We start from the raw sequence: 11,747 nt of genomic DNA on the forward strand, positions 1-11,747 counted from the left end.
TCGACAAGCATTGTCAGCGAAGATTCGATGGGGTCAAGGTACAAGAATTGAAGAAAGATCACATAAACAAAGATGATGTCAAGCGGAGAAGACAAAGATTAGCCGTCGGTGATGTTCTTCTGTCGGAATCAGAGATCGGTCCTACTAGGATAAAGGTAGAGATCGTCCAACCCGTGTAGAAACCTAAAACTCGAAGAATCTAGATAAGAGATAAGACTCAAAACGCGCAAAGGTAAAAGGAGAAAGAATATAGATAAGGAGAAAAATCAGAGCTAATCAGAACTATCCAACGAGTTTTGAAAATAGGTTTTGCACTAGACACAACAACGTCCATTGGCAAGGTTATCCTACAGGCTGGACCAATGGGGTACCGTCAACCTGAGCTCTGGTACCAACGTGTGACGCCCCGAAACCGGTACCATGAGGATTCCAGCGATCCCGCCAAAATCCGCACGATATCGATTCAGAGAAGCCCTCTGACACGGCGTGCGCGACGAATAACAGACGTGATGCTAGAGGAATTAACACGAGTGGTAACATTACAACAGGATTACAATAGAGCCCACAAGAAACATATATTACAACAATGACTACGAGTCAAGATACAAATGTACAGTACAAAGATCCAAATCATACAGAAGATCGAATACGTCCGAGTACGGACAAGATACAAATTGGACTAAGAGTCCTGAAGATAAACGATGGCGTCCATAACCCTGCCTAAGCCAAGCCGGAAGGGTAACCTTGCTAACACCGTCTTCATCGAACATAACTTCATACCAGCCCGGTTATATCCTAAAGAAGCAGCAATAAGTACGGGTTCATACTTAACAAGACTTCAAGACGTATAAGCTCTAGACGGTTATGTCCCAATTTCAAAGGATGTCTCGTACTTGAGACAGGTGGCTGAATCCTCACACTCTATGCATCGTGATTCGCTCTAGACGGGTGGCTAAATCCTCACATTGTACGCATCGTGATTCGCTTTGTTCCCAATGTTCTTGAATTTAAGCATTACACAAGCTTCTATATGTATAACTTAGACGCACACAGCCCCGTTGAAATTAAAAGTTACATAAAAAATAAAAAAAAGTGAAGCTCTCTACAAGTACTCATGATAGAAACAGTAGACGGTTAATTATGAGCAAGGAGCAGATGATGCTCTCTGTTGTTGGCTTGTTGCCAAACGAAACAAAGATCTCGAAGTCAACGGCTAGATTGCACAAAAGACGGAAACTGAGTAATCTCGAGAGAGTTTATCGTTGCCCCCTCTTCCTCTTGCTCAGACGAGTTATCGAGCGCATCTGACGGCGGTGTTTCCTCCACTGAAGAAGCGACGTTCATCTCCGACCTGACAGAGACGCTGAACGGGCTCGTCGCACCGTTCCTCTGGCTTCCCTCGCCCATCCATCTAGGACTGGGCGCCCGGTTACCGGACTCGTTGCCGTTCCGTAGGGACTCGTCGTTCCACGTCTTGAAGGTGGGAGACCTGAGATCCTTCCGGTCGTAGTGCTGCATCCATGCGCGCAGCTTCCGTAGCGACACGCTGCCGGAGCCAGCGGCGGGCTCGGCTGCCCGGAGCTCGTCGCGCTCGCGGTAAGCGAAGGTGGCGAGGTACACAAGGAGCATCAGGCTGGAGGCCACGCCTGTTATGATGAACAGCCCGGCGAAGCTCTGCAAGCTCAGGTTGGACGAAGAGCCGATGGCAGCGCTGCTTGGGCCGCGGCAGGCGCCTGGCTCGCCGAACCACGCCTTCTCGATCTTGGTCATCTTCTCCGATTCCGCCAACGTCAGTATCCCCCGCGACACATCCCCCGTCATCGGAGAATCTCTCGGGAATACCTGAAAAATCAGCAGTTTAACACAAGGTACAAATTAGTTAAGCTACAGTATATTCCATCCATGATGATCTTCGTACGTAGTGGCGCTGAGCTTACAAATGCGAGGCCATCGGTCTTGTAGATTGGTCCGACCATCATGTAGCCATCACAGTACTGCGACAAGAAGAGCTTGAGGTAGGGGATCTCGTCGAACACTGCGGCAACCCCGCCGTTGGCCGAGCCTCTGGACAACGCGTCCGCGTACTCATCCTCGGAACTGTACATCCTCATCTTGCTCTCCTCGAAGCCCATTTTCGTGAGAAATGATTTGATGAAACTGCCCTCCTGGTACCCGATGTAGTGTCCGCGCCTCTGGAGCTCCCTCACATTCGTCACCGTGGGCTGGAGCTTCAGGACGGTCAGCATCGACGTCAGGCTCGCCGTGTAGCTGGACGTCAGGATCAAGACCACAAACACCCATATGATCACCACCAACCTCGACAGGTTGCTCTCCAGCTTCTCCTCTGAAAATCAGCAAGGTCTTCATTAGTTAGGAGACGGATAATCTCCAAGGAACTTGGAATTCTTTCCACCAGAAGTTCAGTTAGGATTCATACTGTGTGAGAAGACAAGGGTCGAGAAGGCAAAGTAGAAGATGAGGCCGAACTGTTGCCATGGCGTGCCACGGAACTCGGGGTTGATGCGGTGCTCGATCATCCACACGACGAAGCCGGTGAAGATGAAGAAGGCGAGGCTAGAGAGCCAGAGGCTCGTACTCAGCGGTTGCACGAAGATCCACATGGTCGAAGACGTGTCCTTCTGCACTGTCACGACCATCGACCATCCTGACTCCGTGAACGGCATGGTGAAGTCCACCTCGGCCATCCTGCTGGCGGTGATCGTCACGTCTCCGACGATCATGTCGACTTCCTGATCGCGCACCAGGTTCACAAAGTTGTTATAGGACTCGAAGCTATCGTTGTTTGGCACATACCGGTAGCTCACCGGATAGGGCAAACTCTTCATGACCTCGTCGAACACATCGATGCAGTAGCCTGTGATCTTTGTCTCACCGGTTGTCGAGTTCACGGTGATGTCCACGAACTGCTTGAACCCGTTCTTCACCGGGACGGCAACCAGGAGCATCCGCCCGTTTGGTGACACGGTCCAGCCCTTGGGAGTGGACCGTGGTTCTCCTGGCCAGAGGATTTGCTTCAGCAGCTTGGCGCTGTCAGGGCTCAGATCTTTCGTGATGCCAAACTCTGGCGTCCAGAACCCGACCGTCCTGGCTCCTTTGCCGATGATGTTCACCACCTCGTACGCCTGGAGCTGCAGCTGCCCGTCTACCAGCTTGAACTTGCCGGCTATCCCGTCCAACGTCGTGGTGAGCACGGCCTTGAGGAGCGTTGCTCCGGTGGCTGACACCCCGAGCCGGTCCAAGTCTGTCAGCGCCGTGCCTTGTTGAGGTGTCTGGAACGCCGGGCTGGGGACAGCGGCCGCCTCCACAGCCGAGGCGATTGCCCATGCCGTGTCGTACGACCAGAGCCTCATCAAGGTTAAGTCTAGGACGTCCGCGTCACTCGGGTTCTCCAGACGTGACCTCTCCCTTAGCCGTGCCGAGAAGTTCTTGACGTCGTCCGTCAGTTCCACGTAAGGCTGAAGGCTGACGACGCCTTGCATAGCGTCGATGTCCTCGGGGCTGAGCATGTCGATGAAACCGCCGACGCCGTCCGTGGCGACCCAGACGTACTCCTCGGACATCATGCCGGCCTTCTTCGCCCGGCGGAAGAGCCGCGCGGCGAGAGGATACAGCATGTGCACCACGAACACGCGGGTGGGCATCGCCATCAGGTGGTAGAGCACCGCGTCGATGCGGGCGTCGTCCGCGTCGCTCGGCACGGACGCGCGGTCCATGATCTTGGCGCTGACGCCCTGGAGCGCGTCGGCGAGCGCCGGAAGAATGCCCATCCCATAGGGCGAGTCCTCGTACAGGACGGCCGCGGCGCGCCAGTTGAAGGCGCGGAGGACGGCAGCGACGGGCGCCGTCTGGAAGGAGTCGTTGGCAGTGGTGCGCACGAAGAAAGGCGTCTGCGCGGCAGACAGCTCCGGGGAGGTGGCGGAGTAGGAGAGGACTGGAACATGCGCGCGGTCGCCGATGTGGGAAACGAATTCGGCCTCGGCCGAGGTGGGAGGACCGATGATGGCCTGGACCTGCGCGTTCTTGATCAAATCCACCGCTGCAAACAACACCAATTATGTCAGTCACTGACCGACGCACGTGGTTCCGTCGATCGGTGAAGAGAAAATTCGACCTATCTTGTTTTTTCGAAATGGAAGATTATCTCTGGTTTTAGAAAATGATTATCTCAAGATTTATCAGATTAGCTTTTTGGACTCAGTTTTTTTTTAGGTGTTCATAGAGTCGGTTGTGCATGCGTGCATTCACAGGGATGCATGTAATGCATGTAAGGGATACATGTAAGGGATGCATATATGTATGTGGCTTGAGCGTTTATGTCTTTAGTGTGTTCTGTAAAAAAACTATATATATTTTTTCTCTTTCTCCTTGCCACATGTTAATCACTAGAGTTGGTCGCCAGGGTTGAATTGGTGGACCAGGTTCCATAAAATTATTTTTCCCCGACCCCTACAATAAAATGATGCATTTTTACTGATATATTCACCAAAATTTTACAAGATACTATATTGATCAACCTGAAGCAACCTTCTTGGCAATACGAATCGCAACACCTACAAACTTGATAAAGGGTCGGCCATGATAAGGGATGTGTGCCCGACCTCTCACCCCTAGACATCGTCTAATACCGGCTCACGGTCCTACAGACTCTCAGTATGCACCGCATGGGTAGACTAGAATAGTCGCCATCACCATCTTCCCCTGACCCATCTTCGGGATAGGGACCTACGCATTGACCTTGTCAAGTCGACGACACCAGGATGCCAGACAAAGCCACCATCATGCATGTGTCCAACATCATACGTTCTCCATCGAGACCCCATTGTGCTACGCCGTCGCGCCATCGTTGAAGCGCTTAGAAACAACACCGCTCCACAAAGAAACATCCACATGTCCCTCGCAGTGATGCACACCTCCAAGCAGATTGGTGCAGAACCGCGTAGGAGAGCGCGTGGCCATCATCTGATCCACATATCTAGGGTTTCTCATGGAGGGTAGCGGAAGAAGCTGGGAGCTTCACCTTAGTGATGCCTTCAAGAACAGAGAAGACGTCGCCATTACCGGTTCCGGGCAAAGGCCGAAATGTAGGATTTTCACATGGATCTGCAACACCAAGACTCTGTCCTGTAGCTTGTACAATGGAGCGACCAAGCCGATCACCTCCAGCGCAAGGAGGATGCCACCCCGCGTCCACTAAGCCTTCAATGAGACCTTCGCTGCCACCATCTCCAGACCAAGATCCCAGCCCACCATTACAGCGACAAGCACCATCGGTCGGAGAAGAACATCATCGAGGAGAGGGACGCTAGGGGATCTGCCAACCCTCGCCAAACATGGCCGCTCCGCCTCGGGCACCGGATCTTTCGCACGTGAGGTCACCCCCGCCACAAGCCGCCAACAAGCAGTCCGACCCGCATCACGTTGTTCCATGTCCAGGTGTGTCCTGCACTCCTGCCATGCTGTCTGTCAGTTGCCAGCATAGATGCGCCGACGTGGCCCCTGGCGTCGTCCACGCCATGCCCACGACCAAAGGCCCAACCCACGCCATATCCATTGGCAACAGGATACCAAGATCTATGTCAGTCCAACTTTGCGCGGCCATGCTCCATGACAGGGCGAGAGAGGAGGAGCAAAGGAGGGATGTGAGATAGGGTTCCGTCCTGCTCGGAACGCGGAGGCGATTTCACGTGTCCACTGGAGCTAGCTCGAGCTCTACTCGTAGTACGTGTCTCGGTATCCACGAAGTCCACTCTCCAAGACTAGTCAGTAGTCGGTACTGTATTCTATGAACGCATCTGTTGTCCCATATTCAGTCGTTCAATTTTTGCCACGGAAGAAGTCAAACGCATGCAGCTGTACTAACATATACTGTAGTATACAACATAGATACGTATCCCGCCATGATATATCTTATATGGGGGGTCTATGACGGAAAGTATCATTTGCTCCTGAGCACCAGTGCTCTCGTCATTTAAATAAATTTAAAATCTTGGTTTACAAGTTTCAAAAAAAATTGAAAATAATTCTGCACATAGTTAGTGTTGTATCCCACAAGCATGTAAAATCGTGACTTGAAATTCTTTGTATTGTGGGCTGCACAAAAATGACAAATATGATAAAATTTGGGGATTTGAAACATACTTCTATAGATCTACATTTTTGTTATTTTTTTACAGATCAGAATACAAAGTATTTGGAGTTGATATTTTGCACGTTTGTGGGATAATTCATGAACTACATCCGAATAATTTTTTTCAATTTTTTTAAGACTCACATATACGGTTTTGAATTTTTTGAACTAACCAGGAGCACTGGAGCTCGGGAGCACGAAATCTGCGTTCGGGTCTATGACTTTTTCTTTAGGATCGTCTATGACTTTTTCTTTAGAGTCCAGGTGAGAGAAAAATAAAAGAAATGGCAGCACCGTGGATCACGCACCAACAAAGCATATAAGGCAAAGCATATAGGGGTAGAGGGATTTTCAGAAACCGGCCTCCGTTCTGAGGAACCTGGTTCTGTTGCCAATGTGGTGATAAGAGGGATGGCCGAAAAGAAAAGGTAGGAAAAGTCTAGTTTTTTTTTTACAGCACAAGAAAATCGTATTTCCAAGTCTTAAAAAATTAAATATAATTTGTGACCTGTACAAAAAATAACAAAAATACTTATCATGCGTACTAAGTTTCAACATTTGGAACATGCCCAAAAAAATTGAATCGCAAACGCAGAGCCAGATGTTGGGAACCGCTGTGGGTGCGACCATATGATGATTCTCAGGGTAACAGCTAGAATTTTAATGCAATGATAAGATTTAAAAACTAGGCCTGACTATGGGGCAATCGACTAATTTAATTTGATGATTTTGCGAATATTCCATCAATTGTTAATTTTTGAACTCTCAATGTATGTCAAGAACCGTCTATCCGATGTTTAAGGTCCATGCGCAATCATTCTTTTGCAATGCAATTTCATCTTTTTTAACTCTGAAAATATGTAATCAATGTTTTTGCATTGTGTGAACGAATCATTACACTACCCCCTACCTCTTAAGTCTTAACCACAAGAAAAGAGCATCGCTCCTTCTAGTTACTCTCTCCGATCCATATTAGTGAAAATCTAGATAAAATTGAGTCCATTAATATGGACCCGGAGGGAGTACTACTAGAATATTGCGTTGACCTGGCAGTGGGATCCTAACCACCCATGTCGCCTCATTGGGCCCGAAAGTCAAATCCGAACCCTAACCTCTACGCATCGTCATCAGCTTGTCGCTGTGGATAAATATAGAAAGTGGATAAACTTGGATAAATAATCTTAAACAAGAATATTCCTGGGGACTGAACATTTGGATATGTAATTTATCCAGAACGCATTCTCCATCATCCCAATTAACCGCCTAACAAACTAAAACTCTGTTTGTTCCGTTTCCCTAAACCGTGGATGTATAAAACCAGGATCTCCAAAACCCAGATTTCCGAGGTTATGGAAAAACGACTATTTGACGTTTTTGCAAAAACGCGATCCTAGCATACGGGTACAACAGATTTTTTTGCCGCCCCGCACTTTGCTCAACAAACTCGCTGACAGCCGATTAGCCGAACCCGCCGCCAGTCCCGCTGCCGCCGCCGCTGCAGCAGTGGTTAGCGAGCGGCCAACTCGAGCTTGCTAATCCGGCCAAGCCGCATGCCAGCGGATGCTGGCCAAAACTTAGCTGCCCCCGCCTCTCCACCGTATGGAGTGCTGCTTCTGGTTTTGTTGATTGCATTGCGTCGACCTACGTGTAGTTGCTGCGTTCTGCGTGGCTGCATGTGCTCTGCTCTGGAAGTGGTAGTACTTGCTCGGTGCTCATGATCCTCATCCGTCGGGCGTCGGTTGACAGAAAAGTTCCTTTTAGAAACGGTTCTAAAATTTCCTAACCCAAACATAGCTTTCTGTGAGCCAATTCTTGATGGAAAAGTTCGTAAAACTGGTTTCCCTAAAAATTAGCCTAAAACTCGTTTTGGGAAAACTGATAGCCAATACTATGTATCCAAACAACGAGGAAGATCAACATGCTGTGCATGGACGATGCAACGGCAGAGATCGCAGCAGACGCAAATACAACCGCAACAAATAACGAATCAACTGTTGTGCATGCATATCATTTGAGGACTCGAAGAAAGAGCTGCGAGCAGCACCACCACCAAGGCATCCACTAGATTCAGACATAAAACATCCCATAAACGGATGGTGAAGTGAGAGGCAACTGAACATGCATGATAAATTACCAGCAGAAGCGGCGCGGAGGACGTCCCCCTCGGAGTCCCTGAAATGGAGCACCACCTTGGTAGCTGAAGCGGGGTGCGCGGCGTAGTAGTCCTCCACCGCCATCTGAATGCCGGTCCGCCGCCGGTGCCCGACCGGCGACTTCAGGTCCAGGATGACGCCGACGCGAACCTGCGACGGCGCGTTCTGCGCGGTGGCCACCAGGGCAGCCAAAAGGAGGTGGATGAAGGAGACAAAGGAAGAAGAGGGAACGTGCATCATCAGGTTGTGCTGCCTCGCCATCTCTCACACACTTCTTCTGCTAATTATGGTTTGGAAGGTTGGTGTGTAGTGTGCTTGAGCTCTCTAGCGCCCGCGCTCGAACGCTGCTTATATTCGCGCGCGCGGGGGGCTTCAGTTCAGTTCAGGGGTCTCAGTCACAGCCACTCGATCGATCGGGAAACGCGTGTCGATTCGAGGTGGCGTATTGTGATGTTTGCTTCCGTACTTGCACGACTTGTTGGCTTGACTTTGCTCGTGTCAGCGCGTCGTGTGGCCGGTAACCCAAGTAGAGTAGACTAGATCGAGTACGTTGCCAGCTACCGCAAGAACCGGTCCAAAGTCACCGTATCAAATGGTGACCGAGAAAACCTCGAGATCAGCGGCATATGATTGAAGTTCTTCTTTGGCCGCTCTTGCTCTAGGTTTATGTGTCCGATCAGTTGACTCTGCTCGTCCGCGATGCCTGCATATTGGGGCTCTGGTGCATAGTATAAGGCACTGCCTCCAACTAAGGGCATCTCCGATATTATGGAAGAATATGGCAAGCTGTAAAGAGATAGAGACTAACCCTAACCTCCCTCCCGTGGCGCTCCCCAGGGCGCCGCTGGGGGGCCAAGCCCATCCACCGCACCCCCCTCCCTCAAGCAGGCTCCCTCCCGCCGCTGCCGCCGGCATCTGCCGCGGTGGCGGCGGCCCCAGGCGCCGAAGGTGCTGGGGTGGAGGAGCGGCGGCGTTTCTTCGGTGCGGCTGGGGCGGCATCGGTGACTTTTGGAGTTGGCAGAGGTTGGGGCGGCGTCCGCAGCCTGGCGGCGACGGCGCTACTCGCTGGATGGCGGCGCGGAGGGGCGTAGGGCGGTGGATCGATCGGTGGAGGGTTGCGGAGAAGGCGCTACGGAAGCGGCGGTCCTCGGTGGTTGCTGCTGGCGGCGGCCTCAGTGCAGCCGGTGGCGGCGCAACCAGGACTTGATCGCGGCTGTGTAGCCTGCTGGTTCCCGCACCCCAGGGTCGTTCGTCTTGCCGGATCTTCGGTGTGACAGACGGCGAGGATGGCCGTTTACGTGGGGGCTTGGCCTGTGTAATGGCGGTGGTCCTAGGATTCCTCACGCGCCAAGACGAATACCTTCTGGAGGTTGATCTTCTTCATCGAGCCGGACTGATGAGTTCCGGAAGGCTCCGCTGGCGAATAGAACAGTGCATCTTATGTCTGGAGTTCGCTGGATCGGGTGGTTTTCGGTCGCGCGCACCCATGCTTTTATTCCAACCGTTTGGTTCTGGAGGGAGCGGCGCGAAGCTCTTTTTATATGTTGACATCAAGTGACTATGGATCCATGATGAAAGTCGGAAGAAGAGAATTTCATGAAGGCCGGATGGGAGGACTAGCTAAGGGAGGTTCAAGTCTCCGCGCTGTTAAGGGACTTGCTTGGTGTTCCGGACTTCACAGCAGCGGTATTAAAGTGGGGGCGACAACACAGGTGAAGTTCAGAGTCCTACCTTTCAGGGTGAAAACCCAAGGTATGGCCTTAACTGGTTGTGCCTGGCAATGACCTTGTTGGAGGCATTGTTTTGAGAGCGGGGACTATCTTCAAGGTGAAAACCTAAGATCTTTGATCGGGCTACGACGATGTTAGAGCATTGTCCCCTTCTTGAAGGCGTCGTTTCTGGAGAGTCTGTATTTCAGGTGTTGTCTTCGTGGTGGATGTATTGCTATTGTTAGGCTCGAGATACTGTAGCTGGACTTTTGTTTCTTAGTTTTCTTTTCATTTTTTTTGTTGTGTGCATCCGTAGTGTCATTATGGTGGTGCGTTGTTGCAGAGGCTAGGTGTAATTGGTATCTTTTGATATTAATATATTCCCTTTATCGGAAAAACTAAGGGCATCTCCAACAAGCCGACGCATTTCGAACATCTAAAATGTCCGCGCGCGTCTGTTTGCGTCGGCTCGCGGAAGCCATGAAGGCCAGGACGACCATTTGCGGACGCATTTGTTTTAGCACATACACCATCAAGGTCGTTAATGACGGTTTAATGTCCCGTCGAGGCCTGCCGCCGGCGACTACTGGTTCCCACGTGACGAAGGTTGTTCCCGCGTGTGATGCGGGGTGGCCTTCGGACACCTCCACACCAAGACCAACAAATCCCCCAAGTGGACCAATGACGCGAGCTCGAGTTAAAGCTCTACATGATGAGGTGAACTCGCTCCTCACCACCCTTGATCTCGGTACCCCTTTGGACGGAATGCTACCTCATGCCGATGTGCTATGTGTCATTAGGTGATCACGAAGCCGAACCCGACGTCGCTCGAAGCGCTCAAAGGAAGAGAAGAGTGCTGGCCGGTCCAGGACCCGGTCAGATCGGCCCCACAACCGGGCCATCCGGTCCCAGGCCCGGTCAACCGGGCGCCCAACCGGATTCCCCTGCATCGTACCGGAAGGCAACCGGACGGAAACTTCGCAAGTTTCCGGTTGGCGCCCGGTCGACCGGACCCAGGACCGGACCACCCGGTCACAGGCCCGGTCTGACCGGATTCCAAACCGGATTTGACGGGAATGACTCACCAAACTGCCTAAGTTATCCACTTGCGTACCTTTTCGCCTTGCTGGCCATGTATGCCTATATAAGTAGCATGGACCCCTCCTTTACCCCTTAGACTTGAATTGAGCTTAAACACAACTTGAGCTTAGTCTCCCTAGGGTTACCATCCCTCTGTAATCAAGGCATCCTGGTTGTTGATTTGGATATTGTTGAGTGAGATTCTAGTACAAGCTACTCTCTCTCCCTCATCAATCTCTTCTTCTCCAACCCCAATCTCTCACCGGGAATTCTGCCGCGTGCCTCTTCCGCGTGATTCTATTGGCGTGGTCCATCGAGCCACGGGGGTAAGTATCGGGTGTATCGGGTTGGTGTGCGTGCGTGAGTACCGGCGTTCCTCGTGTTCTTCGTGTTCCTCGCATTCTCCCACCTCTTCCCTTGGTCTTCGGGGTCAAATCGCGAGATCGGGCCAATCCCTTGATCTTAGATCACATCATATGGTATCAGCAGCTCTTGGTTACCGCGATTTTGACCCTCCACCCACCCGATTTCGTTTCTAGAAAATTTTCCACAAAATCCCCAAAAATAGCCCCAAATTGCCTCTTGACCGATCTGTGATTTGGTTGCGTTTTGAGTGGTTTTGGGCCGTGGATTCGGTGTTGTTGTGCTTGATCTACT

At 51.3% G+C, this 11,747-nt stretch overlaps 1 protein-coding gene across 1 annotated transcript; it reads right to left on the bottom strand.

Moving 5' to 3' along the window:
* Positions 1-1,088: 1,088 nt before the first annotated feature.
* Positions 1,089-8,562, bottom strand: LOC127342736 (glutamate receptor 2.9). Its single transcript, XM_051368743.2, has 4 exons — positions 8,283-8,562; positions 2,438-4,057; positions 1,938-2,344; positions 1,089-1,842 (listed from the first exon to the last, which is right to left on the bottom strand). The coding sequence occupies exons 1-4, from the start codon at positions 8,560-8,562 to the stop codon at positions 1,207-1,209; spliced, it is 2,943 nt and encodes a 980-aa protein (XP_051224703.1). The 3' UTR covers positions 1,089-1,206.
* Positions 8,563-11,747: the final 3,185 nt, after the last annotated feature.

The sequence above is a fragment of the Lolium perenne genome, chromosome 3 (assembly GCF_019359855.2).
Source record: "Lolium perenne isolate Kyuss_39 chromosome 3, Kyuss_2.0, whole genome shotgun sequence".
Taxonomy (NCBI): Eukaryota; Viridiplantae; Streptophyta; class Magnoliopsida; order Poales; family Poaceae; genus Lolium; species Lolium perenne.